Source organism: Motacilla alba, unplaced genomic scaffold, assembly GCF_015832195.1.
Source record: "Motacilla alba alba isolate MOTALB_02 unplaced genomic scaffold, Motacilla_alba_V1.0_pri HiC_scaffold_28, whole genome shotgun sequence".
Classification (NCBI taxonomy): domain Eukaryota; kingdom Metazoa; phylum Chordata; class Aves; order Passeriformes; family Motacillidae; genus Motacilla; species Motacilla alba.
Window position 1 is genome coordinate 513433 of NW_024037374.1, and position 23291 is coordinate 536723.

The following is a 23291-nucleotide window of genomic DNA, read 5'->3' on the forward strand; positions in this document are numbered from 1 at the left end:
GGAGAGGTGCAAGAGTGGAATGATGGAGGATGGATGGATGGATGGATGGATGGATGGATGGATGGTGTTGGGAGGATTGCATGGATAGATGCACGGTTAAGGTGAGAGATGGATGCATTGATGGATGGTTAGATGAATGGACAGAGGAAGAGATGAGGAATGGGTGGATGATTGAAAATGAATGGTGGTTCCTGGGCGAGTTAGTTGCTTGGGTAGATTGAAGGATAAGGGGATGGTGGGGAATGCATAGATAGTGATGGATGATGTATCAATGGAGGGTGGTCTCCTGGGTGGATTGAGTGGATGAATGCTGAATGGACACGTGGCTGGACAGGTGCACATGCAGCTGAGCCCATGACTGGCTTTTGCTCTGAGTGAAGGTGTGACTGTAGGGGAACAGGGGTGTAAGATTGTATTCAAACCAGATTCAAACAGGATTGTATTCAAGGACTGACTGAAGGAAATAAGATGGATGGATAAATGAATGGATGGTGATGGATAATGGATGATAGCTGTTGGGGCAGTTAGTCAATGGTTTTACATGTCAGATCAGTGGGTGGGTAGTTGGATGACCCAATGCATGGTGAGATTTAAGGAGTTGAAGGAAAATGTGCATGTTAGTTACATGGATGGGTAGATGATGGGTGCTGGAATGAATAGTCCTGCAGATAAAAGTGGAAATGGAAGGATGCATGCATTGCATGCATGGAGGATGGATGATTGGATGGACACAGGGATTACCGTGCCATCTTCCATTGCAGGCACAGAAGAACCAGAGGAGATGCTCCTGCCCTCAGAGGAGCAAAAACATGAGAAACTTCAAACTGAGACGCCCCCATCTGAGGCCCCCGTGGTGCGGGCAGTGCTGGAGGAGCTGAGAATCTCCAGTGTGACACCCGACTCTGTGCAGCTCCATTGGAGCGTCCCCGAGGGCTCCTTTGACTCCTTCATGCTGCAGTACTGGGATGCCCAGGGCAAGCCCCAGGCCCTGCCCGTTGATGGCAGGTCCCGCTCAGTGACGGTGCCCGGGCTGTCCCCTTCCCAGCGGTACCGCTTCCACCTCTATGGGCTGAGGGGCAGGAAGAAGACTGACCACGTCTCTATTGACATTATCACAGGTGAGATGGAAGGTCAGCGGAATGGATGGATGGATGGATGGATGGATGGATGGATGGATGGATGGATGGATCAAGAGATCCCACTCCCATTCCATCCCTGTCTGTCAGTGAGCACACGCTGACTTGGGCACCATACAATCAATCATTGACACTTCCACTGGCTGGGTGACCAACAGTTGCCATCCACTATCATCATCATCATCATCATCATCCATCTATTATATGTCATTATCATCCATAATTTTCATTGACCATGTATGACTGCCACCATCATCATTATCATCATCATTCATAAATCATTGTCTATCCATCCGTTCTTCCATCCACCCATCCATTATTCTTCATCCATAAACAATGGATGGATGGATGGATGGGCAGATGGATGAAGAAAACGATGGATGGATGGATGGATGGGCAGATGGATGGATGGGCAGATGGATGACTTATGGATGCGGAGATGGATGATGCATAATTATCATTGGGGGTGATTTGCTGGGGGATTGACATGTCAAATCAGTGGCTGAATAGTTTGATGACCCAATGCAGTGTGAAATTAAAGGAGTTGAAGGAAAAGGTGCATGGTATGATCCAAGGTTACCTGGACAGGTAGATATTAAGTGCTGGAATTAAAGGTCCAGGCAATGAAACGACAGATGGATGGATGGGTGGATGGATTGATGGATGCATGAATTGGATATTGAGTGGTAGGATGGACATTTGGAGGGACACAGGCATTTCAACAGACATCACCATCTCTTCTCAAGGTGCAGAAGAGCGAGAAGAACTGCCCCCGTCCACAGAAGAACCGCAGCATGGGAAACCCCAAACTGAGGCTCCCACATCTACAGCCATTCCAGCACAGGCGGTGCTGGAAGACCTGAGGGTCTCAAGCATCACCTCCAGCTCTGTGCAGCTGCACTGGACTGTCCCCAGGGGCTCCTTTGACTCCTTTATGCTGCAGTACCGGGATGCCCAGGGCCAGCCCCAAGCCCTGCCTGTCGATGGCGGGTCTCGCTCCGTGACGGTGCCGGGGCTGTCCCCTTCCCGCCGGTACCGCTTCCACCTCTATGGGCTGCGTGGAGGCAAGAGGATTGACCGTGCCTCTACTGACACTGTCACAGGTGAGGCGGAAGGTCAAAGGGATGGAAGGATCATGACATGGAGGCATCAAGGGATCCCATGCCCATCACATACCCACCAGCGAGCAGACATTGACTCAGCACCATCTGATCAACCATCAACCCTTCTTCCACCAGCCTGTTGGCTAGCACCTTCCATCATCCATCATCCACCAGCAGCAGCAGCAACCATCAATTATCCATTGTCACCCATCATCTTCCTCTACCATGTATTGCCATCACCATCATCCATCAGTTATCATGTATCCATCATCTTTCCATGCTTCCCTCATCCTCTATCCATCAAGGATGGATTCAGTGATGGATGAATGGAAGGTTGTCCATGGGAAATGGGGGTGGGGGGGTGAAGGCAGGGAGAGTTGTGATAAAATGGAGGCATAGAGGTTGTGATGCGGAACTGTCCAGGGGGTTGTGTTGGATGTTGGGTGTGTGATGAGAAGAATGGAAGAATGGATGGATGGATGGATGGAAGGAAGGATGGATGGAAGGATGGATGGATGGATGGATGGATGGATGGATGGATGGATGGATGGATGGATGGATGGATGATCCAAAGGATGGATGATCCAATGGATGGACACATGGGTGAATAGATGGATGGTCGCTCTGTGGTAGGATGGACATTCGGAGGAACACATGGATGCCCTTGCCCATTACCATCTTCTCTCCAATGCAGCCAGTGAAGAACCCTTGCCCTCCGAGGAGCCCCAACAGGAGAAGCCCAAAACTGAGTCCCCGGCCTCTGAGGCACTCCCAGCAAGAGCCGTGCTGGGGGAGCTGAGAGTCTCCAGTGTGACACCCGACTCTGTGCAGCTGCATTGGAGCGTCCCTGAGGGCCACTTTGATTCCTTCATGCTGCAGTACCGGGATGCCCAGGGCCAGCCCCAGGCCCTGCCCGTCGATGGCGGGTCCCGCTCAGTGACGGTGCCGGGGCTGTCCCCTTCCCAGCGGTACCGCTTCCACCTCTATGGGCTGAGGGGCAGGAAGAAGATTGACCATATTTCCACTGAGGTTGTGACAGGTAATGGAAAAGGATATGAGGAGGAGGCATGGCTGGATGTATGGATGAAGAATAATAGCTATATGGAGAGATGGAGAGGTGAAGGAGGAATGGGTGATAGGAGGAAGGGATGGAGGGATGGATGGATGCAGGAATACAGGAATGGATGGATGGATGGAAGGATGGATGGATGGATGGATGCATTGATGGATGGATGCATGGATGGATGCATGGATGGATGCATGGATGGTCCAGAATATGGAAGTGTGGGTGAATGAGTGGTTTGCTAGGTGGTGGATGGATGTTTGGATGTAAGGAACACACCACCTTCCCTTCTCCATAGGAGCTGCAGAAGAGCCAGAAGAACTGCCCGAGCCCACAGAGGAACCACAGCATGGGAAACCCCAAACTGAGGCCCCCACATCTGCAGCCACTCCAGCACAGGCGGTGTTGGAAGACCTGAGGGTCTCAAGCGTCACCCCCAGCTCTGTGCAGCTGCACTGGACGGTCCCCAGGGGCTCCTTTGACTCCTTTATGCTGCAGTACCGGGATGCCCAGGGCCAGCCCCAGGCCCTGCCTGTCGATGGGGGGTCTCGCTCCGTGACGGTGCCGGGGCTGTCCCCTTCCCGCCGGTACCGCTTCCACCTCTATGGGCTGCGTGGAGGCAAGAGGATTGACCGTGTCTCTACTGACACTGTCACAGGTGAGGCGGAAGGTCAAAGGGATGGAAGGATCATGACATGGAGGCATCAAGGGATCCCATGCCCATCACATACCCACCAGCGAGCAGACATTGACTCAGCACCATCTGATCAACCATCAACCCTTCTTCCACCAGCCTGTTGGCTAGCACCTTCCATCATCCATCATCCACCAGCAGCAGCAGCAACCATCAATTATCCATTGTCACCCATCATCTTCCTCTACCATGTATTGCCATCACCATCATCCATCAGTTATCATGTATCCATCATCTTTCCATGCTTCCCTCATCCTCTATCCATCAAGGATGGATTCAGTGATGGATGAATGGAAGGTTGTCCATGGGAAATGGGGGTGGGGGGGTGAAGGCAGGGAGAGTTGTGATAAAATGGAGGCATAGAGGTTGTGATGCGGAACTGTCCAGGGGGTTGTGTTGGATGTTGGGTGTGTGATGAGAAGAATGGAAGGATGGATGGATGGATGGATGGATGGAAGGAAGGATGGATTCATGGATGGATGGATGGATGGAAGGAAGGATGGATGGATGGATGGATGGATGGATGGATGGATGGATGGATGGATGGATGATCCAAAGGATGGATGATCCAATGGATGGACACATGGGTGAATAGATGGATGGTTGCTGTGTGGTGGGACGGACATTTGGAGGAACACATGGATGCCCTTGCCCATTACCATCTTCTCTCCAATGCAGCCAGTGAAGAACCCTTGCCCTCAGAGGAGCCCCAACAGGAGAAGCCCAAAACTGAGTCCCCGGCCTCTGAGGCACTCCCAGCAAGAGCCGTGCTGGGGGAGCTGAGAGTCTCCAGTGTGACACCCGACTCTGTGCAGCTGCATTGGAGCGTCCCCGAGGGCCACTTTGATTCCTTCATGCTGCAGTACCGGGATGCCCAGGGCCAGCCCCGGGCCCTGCCCGTCGATGGCGGGTCCCGCTCAGTGACGGTGCCGGGGCTGTCCCCTTCCCAGCGGTACCGCTTCCACCTCTATGGGCTGAGGGGCAGGAAGAAGATTGACCATGTTTCCACCGAGGTTGTGACAGGTAATGGAAAAGGATATGAGGAGGAGGCATGGGTGGATGTATGGATGAAGAATAATGTCTATATGGAGAGATGGAGCGGTGAAGGAGGAATGGGTGATTGGAGGAAGGGGTGGAGGGATGCAGGAATACAGGAATGGACGAATGGATGGATTGGATGGAAGGATGGATTGATGGATGGATGGATGCATGGATGGATGGATGGATGGATGGACAGTGGATTTTTGGCTGAGCCAGTGACTGGTTTGTGTCCTGGTTTTGGGAGGTGCCTGTGAATGAGAGTGTGGATGGTGGATTGGATTCAAGGACTGACTGAAGGAAAGAGGGTGGATAAAGATGGATGATGCATGATTGCTTTTAAGGCCGATTGTCAGGTGTTTGACAGAGCAGATCAGATCAGATCGGTGGTTGGGTGGTTGGATGATCAAATGGAGGTTGAAATTAAAGAAAGAGTTGAAGGAAAAAGTGTGTGAAAAGAAATATGACTGGATGGATGGATGGATGGATGGATGGATGGATGGATGGATGGATGGATGGATGGCTGTTTAGATGGATGTGTGGATGGATGGATGGATGGATGGATGGATGGATGGATGGAGGGATGGATGGTCCAGAATATGGAAGTGTGGGTGAATGTGTGTGTTGGCAGGTGGTGGATGAATGTTTGGATGTAAGGAATGCACCACCATCCTGTCTCCATAGGAGCTACAGAAGAGCCAGAAGAACTGCCCCCGCCCACAGAGGAACCGCAACATGGGAAACCCCAAACTGAGGCCCCCACATCTACAGCCATTCCAGCACAGGCGGTGCTGGAAGACCTGAGGGTCTCAAGTGTCACCCCCAGCTCTGTGCAGCTGCATTGGAGCGTCCCCAGGGGCTCCTTTGACTCCTTCACGCTGCAGTACCGGGATGCCCAGGGCCAGCCCCAGGCCCTGCCCGTCGATGGCGGGTCCCGCTCAGTGACGGTGCCGGGGCTGTCCCCTTCCCAGCGGTACCGCTTCCACCTCTATGGGCTGAGGGGCAGGAAGAAGATTGACCATGTTTCCACCGAGGTTGTGACAGGTAATGGAAAAGGATATGAGGAGGAGGCGTGGGTGGATGTATGGATGAAAAGTAATGGCTATATGGAGAGATGGAGCGGTGAAGGAGGAATGGGTGATTGGCGGAAGGGATGGAGGGACATATGGGTGGAGGAATACAGGAATGGATGGATGGATGGATGGATGGATGGATGGATGGATGGATGGATGGATGGATGGACAGTGGATTTTTGGCTGAGCCAGTGACTGGTTTGTGTCCTGGTTTTGGGAGGTGCCTGGGAATGAGAGTGTGGATGGTGGATTGGATTCAAGGACTGACTGAAGGAAACAGGGTGGATAAAGATGGATGATGCATGATTCCTTTTAGAGCGGATTGTCAGGTGTTTGACAGAGCAGATCAGATCAGATCGGTGGTTGGGTGGTTGGATGATCAAATGGAGGTTGAAATTAAAGAAAGAGTTGAAGGAAAAAGTGTGTGAAAAAAAATATGACTGGATGGATGGTTAGATGGATGGATGGATGGATGGATGGATGGATGGATGGATGGATGGATGGATGGATGGATGGATGGATGGATGAATGGATGGATGGGTGGATGGATGGATGGATGGCTAGATGGATGCAGAGATGGATGCATGGATGGATGCATGGATGGTCCAGGATACAGATGTCTGGGTGAATGTGTGTGTTGGCAGGTGGTGGATGACTGTTTGGATGTAAGGAATGCACCACCATCCTGTCTCCATAGGAGCTGCAGAAGAGCCAGAAGAACTGCCCGAGCCCACAGAGGAACCGCAGCATGGGAAACCCCAAACTGAGGCCCCCACATCTACAGCCATTCCAGCACAGGCGGTGCTGGAAGACCTGAGGGTCTCAAGCATCACCTCCAGCTCTGTGCAGCTGCACTGGACTGTCCCCAGGGGCTCCTTTGACTCCTTTATGCTGCAGTACCGGGATGCCCAGGGCCAGCCCCAGGCCCTGCCTGTCGATGGCGGGTCTCGCTCCGTGACGGTGCCGGGGCTGTCCCCATCCCGCCGGTACCGCTTCCACCTCTATGGGCTGCGTGGAGGCAAGAGGATTGACCGTGTCTCTACTGACACTGTCACAGGTGAGGCGGAAGGTCAAAGGGATGGAAGGATCATGACATGGAGGCATCAAGGGATCCCATGCCCATCACATACCCACCAGCGAGCAGACATTGACTCAGCACCATCTGATCAACCATCAACCCTTCTTCCACCAGCCTGTTGGCTAGCACCTTCCATCATCCATCATCCACCAGCAGCAGCAGCAACCATCAATTATCCATTGTCACCCATCATCTTCCTCTACCATGTATTGCCATCACCATCATCCATCAGTTATCATGTATCCATCATCTTTCCATGCTTCCCTCATCCTCTATCCATCAAGGATGGATTCAGTGATGGATGAATGGAAGGTTGTCCATGGGAAATGGGGGTGGGGGGGTGAAGGCAGGGAGAGTTGTGATAAAATGGAGGCATGGAGGCATAGAGGTTGTGATGCGGAACTGTCCAGGGGGTTGTGTTGGATGTTGGGTGTGTGATGAGAAGAATGGAAGGATGGATGGATGGATGGATGGATGGAAGGAAGGATGGATTCATGGATGGATGGATGGATGGATGGAAGGAAGGATGGATTCATGGATGGATGGATGGATGGATGGATGGATGGATGGATGGATGGATGATCCAAAGGATGGATGATCCAATGGATGGACACATGGGTGAATAGATGGATGGTTGCTGTGTGGTGGGACGGACATTTGGAGGAACACATGGATGCCCTTGCCCATTACCATCTTCTCTCCAATGCAGCCAGTGAAGAACCCTTGCCCTCAGAGGAGCCCCAACAGGAGAAGCCCAAAACTGAGTCCCCGGCCTCTGAGGCACTCCCAGCAAGAGCCGTGCTGGGGGAGCTGAGAGTCTCCAGTGTGACACCCGACTCTGTGCAGCTCCATTGGAGCGTCCCCGAGGGCCACTTTGATTCCTTCATGCTGCAGTACCGGGATGCCCAGGGCCAGTCCCAGGCCCTGCCCGTCGATGGCGGGTCCCGCTCAGTGACGGTGCCGGGGCTGTCCCCTTCCCAGCGGTACCGCTTCCACCTCTATGGGCTGAGGGGCAGGAAGAAGATTGACCATGTTTCCACCGAGGTTGTGACAGGTAATGGAAAAGGATATGAGGAGGAGGCATGGGTGGATGTATGGATGAAGAATAATGGCTATATGGAGAGATGGAGCGGTGAAGGAGGAATGGGTGATTGGAGGAAGGGGTGGAGGGATGCAGGAATACAGGAATGGACGAATGGATGGATTGGATGGAAGGATGGATTGATGGATGGATGGATGCATGGATGGATGGATGGATGGATGGACAGTGGATTTTTGGCTGAGCCAGTGACTGGTTTGTGTCCTGGTTTTGGGAGGTGCCTGGGAATGAGAGTGTGGATGGTGGATTGGATTCAAGGACTGACTGAAGGAAAGAGGGTGGATAAAGATGGATGATGCATGATTGCTTTTAAGGCCGATTGTCAGGTGTTTGACAGAGCAGATCAGATCAGATCGGTGGTTGGGTGGTTGGATGATCAAATGGAGGTTGAAATTAAAGAAAGAGTTGAAGGAAAAAGTGTGTGAAAAGAAATATGACTGGATGGATGGATGGATGGATGGATGGATGGATGGATGGATGGATGGATGGATGGATGGCTGTTTAGATGGATGTGTGGATGGATGGATGGATGGATGGATGGATGGATGGATGGATGGATGGATGGATGGATGGATGGAGGGATGGATGGTCCAGAATATGGAAGTGTGGGTGAATGTGTGTGTTGGCAGGTGGTGGATGAATGTTTGGATGTAAGGAATGCACCACCATCCTGTCTCCATAGGAGCTACAGAAGAGCCAGAAGAACTGCCCGAGCCCACAGAGGAACCGCAACATGGGAAACCCCAAACTGAGGCCCCCACATCTGCAGCCACTCCAGCACAGGCGGTGCTGGAAGACCTGAGGGTCTCAAGTGTCACCCCCAGCTCTGTGCAGCTGCATTGGAGCGTCCCCAGGGGCTCCTTTGACTCCTTCATGCTGCAGTACCGGGATGCCCAGGGCCAGCCCCATGCCCTGCCCGTCGATGGCGGGTCCCGCTCAGTGACGGTGCCGGGGCTGTCCCCTTCCCAGCGGTACCGCTTCCACCTCTATGGGCTGAGGGGCAGGAAGAAGATTGACCATGTTTCCACCGAGGTTGTGACAGGTAATGGAAAAGGATATGAGGAGGAGGCATGGGTGGATGTATGGATGAAGAATAATGGCTATATGGAGAGATGGAGCGGTGAAGGAGGAATGGGTGATTGGAGGAAGGGGTGGAGGGATGCAGGAATACAGGAATGGACGAATGGATGGATTGGATGGAAGGATGGATTGATGGATGGATGGATGCATGGATGGATGGATGGATGGATGGACAGTGGATTTTTGGCTGAGCCAGTGACTGGTTTGTGTCCTGGTTTTGGGAGGTGCCTGGGAATGAGAGTGTGGATGGTGGATTGGATTCAAGGACTGACTGAAGGAAAGAGGGTGGATAAAGATGGATGATGCATGATTGCTTTTAAGGCCGATTGTCAGGTGTTTGACAGAGCAGATCAGATCAGATCGGTGGTTGGGTGGTTGGATGATCAAATGGAGGTTGAAATTAAAGAAAGAGTTGAAGGAAAAAGTGTGTGAAAAGAAATATGACTGGATGGATGGATGGATGGATGGATGGATGGATGGATGGATGGATGGATGGATGGATGGATGGCTGTTTAGATGGATGTGTGGATGGATGGATGGATGGATGGATGGATGGATGGATGGATGGATGGATGGAGGGATGGATGGTCCAGAATATGGAAGTGTGGGTGAATGTGTGTGTTGGCAGGTGGTGGATGAATGTTTGGATGTAAGGAATGCACCACCATCCTGTCTCCATAGGAGCTACAGAAGAGCCAGAAGAACTGCCCGAGCCCACAGAGGAACCGCAACATGGGAAACCCCAAACTGAGGCCCCCACATCTGCAGCCACTCCAGCACAGGCGGTGCTGGAAGACCTGAGGGTCTCAAGTGTCACCCCCAGCTCTGTGCAGCTGCATTGGAGCGTCCCCAGGGGCTCCTTTGACTCCTTCATGCTGCAGTACCGGGATGCCCAGGGCCAGCCCCATGCCCTGCCCGTCGATGGCGGGTCCCGCTCAGTGACGGTGCCGGGGCTGTCCCCTTCCCAGCGGTACCGCTTCCACCTCTATGGGCTGAGGGGCAGGAAGAAGATTGACCATGTTTCCACCGAGGTTGTGACAGGTAATGGAAAAGGATATGAGGAGGAGGCGTGGGTGGATGTATGGATGAAAAGTAATGGCTATATGGAGAGATGGAGCGGTGAAGGAGGAATGGGTGATTGGCGGAAGGGATGGAGGGACATATGGGTGGAGGAATACAGGAATGGATGGATGGATGGATGGATGGATGGATGGATGGATGGATGGATGGACAGTGGATTTTTGGCTGAGCCAGTGACTGGTTTGTGTCCTGGTTTTGGGAGGTGCCTGGGAATGAGAGTGTGGATGGTGGATTGGATTCAAGGACTGACTGAAGGAAACAGGGTGGATAAAGATGGATGATGCATGATTCCTTTTAGAGCGGATTGTCAGGTGTTTGACAGAGCAGATCAGGTCAGATCGGTGGTTGGGTGGTTGGATGATCAAATGGAGGTTGAAATTAAAGAAAGAGTTGAAGGAAAAAGTGTGTGAAAAAAAATATGACTGGATGGATGGTTAGATGGATGGATGGATGGATGGATGGATGGATGGATGGATGGATGGATGGATGAATGGATGGATGGGTGGATGGATGGATGGATGGCTAGATGGATGCAGAGATGGATGCATGGATGGATGCATGGATGGTCCAGGATACAGATGTCTGGGTGAATGTGTGTGTTGGCAGGTGGTGGATGACTGTTTGGATGTAAGGAATGCACCACCATCCTGTCTCCATAGGAGCTGCAGAAGAGCCAGAAGAACTGCCCGAGCCCACAGAGGAACCGCAGCATGGGAAACCCCAAACTGAGGCCCCCACATCTGCGGCCATTCCAGCACAGGCGGTGCTGGAAGACCTGAGGGTCTCAAGCGTCACCCCCAGCTCTGTGCAGCTGCACTGGACTGTCCCCAGGGGCTCCTTTGACTCCTTTATGCTGCAGTACCGGGATGCCCAGGGCCAGCCCCAGGCCCTGCCTGTCGATGGGGGGTCTCGCTCCGTGACGGTGCCGGGGCTGTCCCCATCCCGCCGGTACCGCTTCCACCTCTATGGGCTGCGTGGAGGCAAAAGGATTGACCGTGTCTCTACTGACACTGTCACAGGTGAGGCGGAAGGTCAAAGGGATGGAAGGATCATGACATGGAGGCATCAAGGGATCCCATGCCCATCACATACCCACCAGCGAGCAGACATTGACTCAGCACCATCTGATCAACCATCAACCCTTCTTCCACCAGCCTGTTGGCTAGCACCTTCCATCATCCATCATCCACCAGCAGCAGCAGCAACCATCAATTATCCATTGTCACCCATCATCTTCCTCTACCATGTATTGCCATCACCATCATCCATCAGTTATCATGTATCCATCATCTTTCCATGCTTCCCTCATCCTCTATCCATCAAGGATGGATTCAGTGATGGATGAATGGAAGGTTGTCCATGGGAAATGGGGGTGGGGGGGTGAAGGCAGGGAGAGTTGAGATAAAATGGAGGCATAGAGGTTGTGATGCGGAACTGTCCAGGGGGTTGTGTTGGATGTTGGGTGTGTGATGAGAAGAATGGATGGATGGATGGATGGATGGAAGGAAGGATGGATGGATGGATGGACGGACGGACGGATGGATGGATGGATGGATGGATGGATGGATGGATGGATGGATGGAAGGAAGGAAGGATGGATGGATGGATGGATGGATGGATGGATGGATGGATGGATGGATGGATGGATGGATGGATGATCCAAAGGATGGATGATCCAATGGATGGACACATGGGTGAATAGATGGATGGTCGCTGTGTGGTGGGATGGACATTTGGAGGAACACATGGATGCCCTTGCCCATTACCATCTTCTCTCCAATGCAGCCAGTGAAGAACCCTTGCCCTCAGAGGAGCCCCAACAGGAGAAGCCCAAAACTGAGTCCCCGGCCTCTGAGGCACTCCCAGCAAGAGCCGTGCTGGGGGAGCTGAGAGTCTCCAGTGTGACACCCGACTCTGTGCAGCTCCATTGGAGCGTCCCCGAGGGCCACTTTGATTCCTTCATGCTGCAGTACCGGGATGCCCAGGGCCAGCCCCAGGCCCTGCCCATCGATGGCGGGTCCCGCTCAGTGACGGTGCCGGGGCTGTCCCTTTCCCAGCGGTACCGCTTCCACCTCTATGGGCTGAGGGGCAGGAAGAAGATTGACCATATTTCCACCGAGGTTGTGACAGGTAATGGAAATGGATATGAGGAGGAAGGGTGGCTGGATGTATGGAAGAAGAATAATGGCTATATGGAGAGATGGAGAGGTGAAGCAGAAATGGGTGATTGGAGGAAGGGGTGGAGGGATGCAGGAATACAGGAATGGATGGATGGATGGATGGATTGATGGATGGATGAATGGATGGATGGATGGATGGTTGGATGGATGTGTGGATGTATGGATGGATGGATGGAGGGATGGATGGATTGTCCAGAATACGGAAGTGTGGTTGAATGTGCATGTTGGCAGGTGGTGGATGAATGTTTGGATGTAAGGAATGCACCACCATCCTGTCTCCATAGGAGCTGCAGAAGAGCCAGAAGAACTGCCCCCGCCCACAGAGGAACCGCAGCATGGGAAACCCCAAACTGAGGCCCCCACATCTACAGCCACTCCAGCACAGGCGGTGCTGGAAGACCTGAGGGTCTCAAGCGTCACCCCCAGCTCTGTGCAGCTGCACTGGACGGTCCCCAGGGGCTCCTTTGACTCCTTTATGCTGCAGTACCGGGATGCCCAGGGCCAGCCCCAGGCCCTGCCTGTCGATGGCGGGTCTCGCTCCGTGACGGTGCCGGGGCTGTCCCCTTCCCGCCGGTACCGCTTCCACCTCTATGGGCTGCGTGGAGGCAACAGGATTGACCGTGTCTCTACTGACACTGTCACAGGTGAGGCGGAAGGTCAAAGGGATGGAAGGATCATGACATGGAGGCATCAAGGGATCCCATGCCCATCACATACCCACCAGCGAGCAGACATTGACTCAGCACCATCTGATCAACCATCAACCCTTCTTCCACCAGCCTGTTGGCTAGCACCTTCCATCATCCATCATCCACCAGCAGCAGCCATCAATTATCCATTGTCACCCATCATCTTCCTCTACCATGTATTGCCATCACCATCATCCATCAGTTATCATGTATCCATCATCTTTCCATGCTTCCCTCATCCTCAGTCCATCAAGGAGGGATTCAGTGATGGATGAATGGAAGGTTGTCGATGGGAAATGGGGATGGGGGGGGTGGGGTGAAGGCAGGGAGAGTTGTGATAAAATGGAGGCATAGAGGTTGTGATGCGGAACTGTCCAGGGGGTTGTGTTGGATGTTGGGTGTGTGATGAGAAGAATGGAAGGATGGAGGGAGGGATGGAAGGAAGGATGGATTCATGGATGGATGGATGGATGGAAGGAAGGATGGATGAATGGATGGATGGATGGATGGATGGATGGATGGATGGATGGATGGAAGGATGATCCAAAGGATGGATGATCCAATGGATGGACACATGGGTGAATAGATGGATGGTCGCTGTGTGGTGGGATGGACATTTGGAGGAACACATGGATGCCCTTGCCCATTACCATCTTCTCTCCAATGCAGCCAGTGAAGAACCCTTGCCCTCAGAGGAGCCCCAACAGGAGAAGCCCAAAACTGAGTCTCCGGCCTCTGAGGCACTCCCAGCAAGAGCCGTGCTGGGGGAGCTGAGAGTCTCCAGTGTCACACCCGACTCTGTGCAGCTGCATTGGAGTGTCCCTGAGGGCCACTTTGATTCCTTCATGCTGCAGTACCGGGATGCCCAGGGCCAGCCCCAGGCCCTGCCCGTCGATGGCGGGTCCCGCTCAGTGATGGTGCCGGGGCTGTCCCCTTCCCAGCGGTACCGCTTCCACCTCTATGGGCTGAGGGGCAGGAAGAAGATTGACCATGTTTCCACCGAGGTTGTGACAGGTAATGGAAAAGGATATGAGGAGGAAGGGTGGCTGGATGTATGGATGAATAATAATGGCTATATGGAGAGATGGAGGAGTGAAGGAATGGAGGAATGGGTGATTGGAGGAAGACATGGAGTGGTGGAGGAGTATAGCAATAGAGGTATGAATGGATGGATGGATGGATGGATGGATGGATGGATGGATGGATGGATGGATGGATGGATGGAGTCACTAGTGTGTTGGATGTTTGGTGGTACAAAAGCATTCCTATGCCTATCACCATCCTCTCTGCATTGCAGCTACAGCACAGCCAGTGTAGCTGTGCCTATCCTAAGAGAAGCCCTGACCTGAGGACCCCCCATCTGAGGCTTCCCTACTTGAGACACTTTTTGTGTGTGGTTCTAGGATTTCTAAGAGTCTCCAGTGTCACCCCCAGCTCTGTGGAGCTATTGCAGAATAGCCCTGAGGACCTCTTTGACTCCTTTATGCTGTAATTCTGGGATGCCCAGGACCAGCCCCAGACCCCGCTGGTCAATGCAAGTCCCACTCAGTTAAAGTGCTGGGGCTTTCTTCATGTCATCTGTACCGCTTCCGTCTGTATGGGCTGCATGGAGGGAAAAGGATTGACTGTGTCTCCACCAATGTCATAAGAGGTGACAGGAAATCTTAGAAGGGAGAGGAGTTGGAGAGATGTTTGTAAAGGTGGAGAGATTGACATGGAGATGGATGGAGACATTGATGATGGATGCATTTGTGTAGTTTTGGGTGGAATCATGAGGAGGAGGTTGGACAGATGAAAATGATGATCATTCGATGCCCGAAGAACTGGATGGGGATCAGATGAATGGAGGGTTGGTTGGAATGGATGAATGGTGACTGAACAAACATACTGATCAATAAGTGGGTCGCTGAAGAAGTCTGGATGGATGGACTGTGAGGTTCCACTATGAACACTGAGTTTGAGAGAGAGAGATTGATGCATGGATGCCTGGATGGATAAATGGGTGATGGGGGTTGTTGGTCAACAGGCAGGCAGGAAGTATCAATTATTAAGCAGATGTTTTCTGGGACTTGTGACTGCTTGATGGTGGATGGTGATGTGGAGGGGGAGGAGCAATGGGTGGAATTGGTCAGGAAAACTGGAGGCAGGTTAGAGATTAAAAGATGACTGGAACCGTGGGAGGGTAGTTTGATGGAGGGGCTGATGTTTCGATGGATGGATGGATAGGTATTGGATGAATCAAGATGATGCATGATGATGAATCTGACAATGATGAAGATGGTGAATGATGGCAGATGCTAATCAGTAAGTCCATGGAAGAGTCAGTGATTGAATGGGCCTGGAGTCAATGGGTGCTCTGTGATGGGTGTGGAGGGAATGGTGAGAAGGGACTGGGAGGAAATGGTTCATGGTGGATAATGGATAGTTGGGCGGATGATGGATGGACATATGGATGGACATACCAATGCCCAAACCCATCGTTGTCCTGTCTCTGTTGTTTCTGTAGCTGACCCAGAGGATCTGCCCCCACCCTCAATGGACACCACAAATAAGGCCTCCACGACTGAGGCCCCCACAGCTCAGGACCACAAACATGAGCACTCCCAAACTGAGGCCCCCTTGGCAAGAGCAGTGTTGGGAGAGCTGAAGGTGTCCAGTATCACACCTGACTCTGTGGGGCTGCAGTGGAGTGTCCCTGAGGGCTCCTTTGACTCCTTCATGCTGCAGTATCGGGATGCCCAGGGCCAGCCCCAGGCCATGCCCATCGATGGCAGGTTGCTCTCCGTGACAGTGCCAGGGCTCTCCCCTTCACAGCAGTACCGCTTCTACCTCTACGGGATGCACAGAGGGAAAAGGATTGACCACGTTTCCATCAACACCAGCACAGGTGAGTGGGAAAGTAAGAGGAAAGATGGGATGAGAGATAGATGGAGGGATCAAGCGGTAGAGACATCAAGGGATGGATGAATCAAGTGTTTCCATTCCCATCCCATCCCCATTGCACATCAAGCTCTTTTTTAGTCTGGCATCATCTAGTCAACCATCAACCCTTCCACTGACCTATTGAACAACACCCTCCATCATCCATCATTATCACCGTCATCCATCATCATGATTCATCATCATCATCAACTATGCATGACCATCAGTAATATCCATTATCACCATCCATCATCATCATCACCATGATTTTCTGTCCATGAAGGATGAACAAGTGAATGGTTTTACAAATTCTGGTCTGGATGTTGGGTGGGTTCCTGTCCAAATTGAAGGAAGTAGGTGGATGGGTTGATGGGTGGTTGGGAAGGTGGGATAGATGGATGGATGGATGGATGGATGGATGGATGGATGGATGGATGGATGGATGGATGGATGGAAGGATGGATGGATGGATGGATGGATGGATGGATGGATGGATGGATGGATGGATGGAAGGATGGAGGGAGGGTTCCTGCTGTCCAGATACGTGTCTTGATGGATATCACCACGACATTTGTATGAAAATCCTTTGCTAAAATTTTCTTCTCCTGAGAAGCTGAAGAGCCTCAGGAAAGAAATATAAACAATAATTATCTGCTGCTGTGGAATGCAACAGGTGCATCTGTGATTGGTCCATGTTAAGTATTTCTCCTTAATAACCAATCAAAACCACAACTAAATCAGACTCTCTAGTCAATCACAAAACTTTATTATTCATTCCTTTCTATTCCTTTCTATTCCTATCTCACCTTCTAATAAATCCTTTATCTCTATTCTTTTAGTATAATTTTAATATAACATTTTTAATATAATATATATCATAAAATAATAAATCAAACCTCCTAAAACATAAAATCAACATTCTCATCTCTTCCCTCATCCTGGGACCCCTATAAACACCACCACAGATGGACAGAAGATTGTCCATGGGAAGTGGGGGCTGGGAGGAGTGGAGGCAATGGCGGAGTGTGGAGGAAAAGAAACAGATGAATGTAGTATTGGGTGGGGGGTTGGGTTAGCTGTTGGGTGGGTGGTGGGATGGATGGATGGATGGATGGATGGATGGATGGATGGATGGATGGATGGATGGATGGATGGCAGGCAGTTATGGACAATGGGTGGTGGGATGGTTGGGTAGATGATGGATGGAGATATAAATGAACATGTGAACAGCCACACCCCCCACTGTCTCCTCTGCATAGCAGCCACAGACAAACCAGAGGAGCCACCCTCCCCCTCAGAGGAGGCCCAAACTGAAGCCGCACCAACTGAGGACAACCAACCTGAGCACCCCCAAACTGAGGTCCCCCTGGTGCGGGTGGTGCTGGGAGAGCTGAAGGCCTCCAGTGTCACACCTGACTCTGTGCAGCTACAGTGGAGTGTCCCCGAGGGCTCCTTTGACTCCTTCATGCTGCAGTACCGGGATGCCCAGGGCCAGCCCCAGGCCCTGCCCATCGATGGCGGGTCCCGCTCAGTGACGGTGCCGGGGCTGTCCCCATCCCAGCGGTACCGCTTCCACCTCTATGGGCTGAGGGGCAGGAAGAGGACCGACCGTGTCTCCACTGACATTGTCACAGGTGAGGGGAAGGTCAGAAAGTGAAAGGGTTGGAGATGTGGCTCTAAGGATGGAGAGATGGAGAGATCAAAGGATCCCATGCCAATCCCATCCCTACCTGCCATTCAGTACCCACTGACACCAGCATCATCCAATCAAACATTGACCCTTCCACTGGCCTATTAGCCAACACTTAGCATCATTCATTGTCATGATCATTATTTAATTGGATAGATCCATTATCTGTCCATCAACAATCACCTATCCCTGCATTCCTAGGTGGCTCCACTTTTCCCCAGTTTCCGAGCTTGGTAGTGGAGGATGTGTGGGAGTGTTAGCAAGGTAGAGAGATGGATGGATAGACGAATGATTATGTTGATGATGATGATGATGATGATGATTGTTATGGTGAATGGATGATGATTATGGGTGATGGAAGATGGAAGAACAATGCATGGTGCACGGACAATGGAATGGCAATGGATGGATAGATGGATGGATGGATGGATGGATGGATGGATGGATGGATGGATGGGTGGGTGGATGGATGGATGGATGGATGGATGAAGGGAAGTGATTGACGATGGATGTATGAGTGGTTGGGTGGATGATAGATGGACTTGTTGATGGACAAGCAGATGCCCAGGCCCATCAGTATACCCTCTTCCATCACACCTGCAGCCAAGAAAGAGGAGCTGCCCCTGACCTCAGAGGAGCCCAAAACTGAGGACATCTCATCCGATGCCCTGCCAGCACGGGCAGTGCTGGGGGAGCTGAAGGTCTCCAGTGTCACACCCAGCTCTGTGCAGTTGCAGTGGACCGTCCCCAAGGGCTCCTTTGATTCCTTCATGCTGCAGTACCGGGATGCCCAGGGCCAGCCCCAGGCCCTGCCCATCGATGGTGGGTCTCGCTCAGTGACTGTGCCAGGGCTGTCCCCTTCCCGCCGGTACCAGCTTCCACCTCTACGGGTTGCAAGGTGGGAAGAGGATTGACCACATGTCCACGGATGTCGTGACAGGTGAGGGGGGCTCAGACCGCATCTGCACCTATGGAGCATTGAAGCTCTCACATGGTCCTTCAAGCTTGGGGAGTCTGGGAAGTGCTTCTGGGGCTTGAGATGTGGGTGGGAATGTGGAGGCCAGAGGGATGGAGAGTAGAGGAATTTGTGGACCCATGGATGGATTAGGGATGATGGTTGATGATGGGTGATGAATGATGGATGATGAGTTGTAGATGATAGTGGGTTGTTGGTCAGTAGGTAGGTGGAAGGATCAATGACTGAACTGATGGTTCTGGGACCACTGGGATACAACCAACCATTCATCCTTCCATCCATCCATCCATCCATCCATCCATCCATCCATCCATCCACCCATCCATTTTTTCTACCCAAACATTCCTCTGTCCATCCAGTTATCACCCTTTCAATGTTCAACTGTCACCTACTGCAACCACCTCTTTCTGGTACATATTTGGATATCCCTTCCTTCCTCACTTCCTCCCTCCCTCCCTCTCTCTCTCCCCTCCCTCATCCCTGTCCTCCTCATTCCCTCCATCCCACTTTGATCCTTCCTCCATTCCAGCTCCATCCATACTTCCCCACATTTCCCTGCATGGTTGCACCAATTGCACCTTTCCACCATCCCATTCCCACCTGTCATTGAGTAAACACTGACACGGGCACCATCAAATCAACCACTGACCCTTCTAACGACACAGTGACTCTGTCCTCCTCCGTCATCACCATCCATCATCCGTCCATCATCTGTCTAACATCCGTCATCCATCTTTCCTCCCCTCCAAACTCCTCCCATCCTACACCCCAGCCCAGGGGAACTGGAAACAGCTCAGGGTTGGAGTGATGGCAGATTGGTAGATGATGAGGATGGAGGATGTGGGCCTGACGGTGTGGATGGGGGGCTCCTGGCTGTGTTGGGCAGATCGATGATGAATGCACAGGTGGCCAGATGGGAGCGTGTGTGGTTGAACCTGTGGCTGGTTTGTGCCCTGGGTAAGGGCAGGGGTGTTGGGGTGGGGGTTAGGAGGTGAGGGCAGTTAAGGGGGATGGAGGAATGGATTTTAGGACTGACTGACAAAAAAAACATGGGTTAAGGATGGAAGAATAATGGATGATGGATGGATGATGACGATGGTGATGGTGATGATGATGATGATGATGATGATGGGTGTTGGGGCAGGTGCTTTCACAGATCCAATCAACGGCTTGATTACTGAATGATTCAATGGAGGAAGAAGCTAAAGAATCCATTGTAGGAAAAGCCACGTTGAAAGCCACGTGGCTGGATTGAGGGATGGTGGATGACAGATACTGGAATGAATGGTGCAGGAGAAGAAAGTGTGGATGGATGGATGGATGGATGGATGGATGGATGGATGGATGGATGGATGGATGGTGTGATGGACAGTTCAATGAACATGTCGATTCTCACACCTATCATCATTCCTTCTCCATCACAGATGCAGCAGTGCCTCAGCAGCTGGCGCTACCATCACAGGAGCCCCAACCTGAAGACCACAACCCTGAGCAGCACCAAACAGAGACCAACCAGGGACAGGTGGTGCTGGGGAAGTTGAGGGTCTCCAGTGTCACACCCAACTCTGTGCAGCTGCACTGGAACGTCCCCGAGGGCTCCTTTGACTCCTTCACGCTGCAGTACCGGGATGCCCAGGGCCAGCCCCAGGCCCTGGCTGTCGATGGGGGGTCTCGCTCAGTGACGGTGCCGGGGCTGTCCCCATCCCAGCGGTACCGCTTCCACCTCTATGGGCTGCGGGACAGGAGGAGGATTGACCGTGTCTCCACCGATGTTGTCACAGGTGAGGAGAAAGGTCAGAGGGTGGAAGGATTGGGGAGATGGAAGTAGGGATGGAGAGACTTATGGAAAGATGGAGAAAAAAGTGGATTATGGATGGATGCCTGGAGGGTTGGATGGACTAATGAGTAGAAGGATGGACATGAACATCATTGGATGCCTGCAGAAATGGATAGTGAATGGGTCCATGGAGGGCTGGATATATGGGTGATGGATGATGGGGGTTGTTTGTAGGCAGGTGGGATTTAGTATCAATCATTAAGTGAATGTTTTTTGGGACTTGTGACTTCTTGATGGTTGATGGTAATGTGGACAGGAAGGACCAATGGGTGGAATTGGGTAGGGAAATTAGAGACAGCTTGGAGATGGAGAGATGACTGGAACCATGGGAGGGTGGTGTGATGAAGAGATGGATGGATGGATGGATGGATGGATGGATGGATGGATGGATGGATGGATGGATGACGGTGGATATTGGATGAATCAAGAAGACAGAATATGTTGATTATGACAATGATGAAGATGGTGGATGATGGCAGATGCTAGTCAGCAAGTCCATGGAAGAGTCAGTGATTGATTGAATGGGGCTGGGGTAAATGCTCAGTGATGGGTGTGGAGGGAATGGTGAGAAGAGACTGGAGGAAATGGTGCATGATGGATAGATGGGTGGATGATCGATGGACATATGAATTGAATGGACATACCAATGCCCACACCCATCATTGTCCTGTCTCTGTTGTTCCTGTAGCTGACCCAGAGGATCTGCCTCCACCCTCAATGGACACCACAACTGGGGGCCCCCCAGATGAGGATCGTGAAACTGCACATCCCCCAGCTGAGGACCCTCCATCTGAGGCCCCCTCGGCACGGGCAGTGCTGGGGGAGCTGAAGGTCTCCAGTGTCACACCCAGCTCTGTGCAGCTGCACTGGACTGTCCCCAGGGGCTCCTTTGATTCCTTCATGCTGCAGTACCGGGATGCCCAGGGCCAGCCCCAGGCCCTGCCCATTGATGGCGGGTCTCGCTCAGTGACGGTGCCAGGGCTGTCCCCTTCCCAGCGGTACCGCTTCCACCTCTATGGGCTGCAGGGTAGGAAGAGGGTCTACCATACCTCCACTGAAGCTGTTACAGGTGAGGGGGATGGCAAGAGGACCAGATGGATCACAGTATGAATGGATTCATCGATCATGGCCATCTCACCTCTACCTGCCATCTATTGCCCACAGACCCTAGCACAAGGCAATCAATCATCAACCCTTCTACCAACCTACTGACCAGCACCTGCCATCATCCACCATCATTGTCATCATCCTCTTCTTTATCTATCATCCATCATCATCACCATCACCATCATTATTATCATCTTCCATCATGATCATGATCATGATCCATCCATGATGGTTGAAGAACAGAATGGTTGAATGGATTCTGGAGTGGATTGTAAGTGGATTTCTTCCCAGGTTGATGGAAGAAGGTCAAGACGTGGATGTGTGTTTGGATGGAATTGGGAAGTAGAGATGGATGGTGCATTCCTGCTGGGTGGTTGAACGTCCTCGAGGATGGAAGATTATCCATGGGAAATGGGTGGTGGAAGAGGTGAAAGCTTGAGTGGATGCAGAGAGAAAGAGTTGGAGAGATGATTGCAGGATTGGTTAGGGCATTGGGTTGGATGTTGGGTGAGATTGATGGAGGAATAGATGGATGAATAAATGGATGGATGGATGGATGGATGGATGGATGGATGGATGGATGGATGGATGGATGGATGGATGATGAATGATGTCTCATTTTGTGTATGATGAATGCACTTTTGAATGTACATGTGGATACCCATCACCATCTCCTCTTCATTGCAGCTGCAACCAACTTGGATGAGCTACCCATGCCTTCAGAGGAGCTCCAACCAGAGGAGCCCCAACCTAAAGATCTCCCAGTTGGGTCCCCATTCACTGAGACCCCCTCAACACGGGCAGTGTTGGGGGAGCTGAGAGTCTCCAGTGTCACCTCCAGCTCTGTGCAGCTGCATTGGAGCGTCCCCAAGGGCTCCTTTGACTCCTTCATGCTGCAGTACCGGGATGCCCAGGGCCAGCCCCAGGCCCTGCCCATCGATGGCGGGTCCCGCTCAGTGACGGTGCCGGGGCTGTCCCCTTCCCAGCAGTACCGCTTCCACCTCTATGGGCTGAGGGGCAGGAAGAGGATTGACCGCGCCTCTACTGACATCGTCACAGGTGTGGAGGAAGATCAGAGGGGTGAGGGTGTGTGAATGAAGGGATGAAGAATGACAGATGGAGGGATAGATGGAGGGATCAAGTGATGGAGGAACATGCTGGTGAATGAAGGGTATAGAGAGGTACAGGAGTGAGTGGATGGAGGATGGATCAGTTGATGGATGGATGATGGATGGAGGGTATGATTGGATGATGGATGGATGATTGTTGGTGGGTTGATCAGTGGATGGATGGATGGGTGGGTGGATGGATGGATGGATGGATGGATGGATGGATGGATGGATGGATGGATAGATGGATCGATGGATGGATGTGGGCTCTGGAGTGGGAGGGAGGGAGGGAGGGAGAGATGATGCATGGATGGTTATGGACGATGGATTGATGGAT

At 52.1% G+C, this 23291-nt stretch overlaps 1 protein-coding gene across 1 annotated transcript in view; it reads left to right on the plus strand.

The window, feature by feature from the left end:
- LOC119696381 (tenascin-X-like) overlaps positions 1 to 23291 on the plus strand; it is a 35856-nt gene that overhangs the window by 6636 nt on the left and 5929 nt on the right. The window contains 21 exon segments of the mRNA XM_038126097.1: positions 762 to 1118; positions 1883 to 2239; positions 2934 to 3278; positions 3601 to 3960; positions 4675 to 5019; positions 5719 to 6078; positions 6805 to 7164; positions 7895 to 8239; positions 8967 to 9326; positions 10046 to 10405; positions 11104 to 11463; positions 12230 to 12574; positions 12909 to 13268; positions 13983 to 14327; positions 15820 to 16200; positions 17495 to 17869; positions 18529 to 18800; positions 18802 to 18865; positions 20332 to 20682; positions 21427 to 21807; positions 22533 to 22904. Coding sequence (XP_037982025.1) covers positions 762 to 1118; positions 1883 to 2239; positions 2934 to 3278; positions 3601 to 3960; positions 4675 to 5019; positions 5719 to 6078; positions 6805 to 7164; positions 7895 to 8239; positions 8967 to 9326; positions 10046 to 10405; positions 11104 to 11463; positions 12230 to 12574; positions 12909 to 13268; positions 13983 to 14327; positions 15820 to 16200; positions 17495 to 17869; positions 18529 to 18800; positions 18802 to 18865; positions 20332 to 20682; positions 21427 to 21807; positions 22533 to 22904 — 7155 coding nt within the window.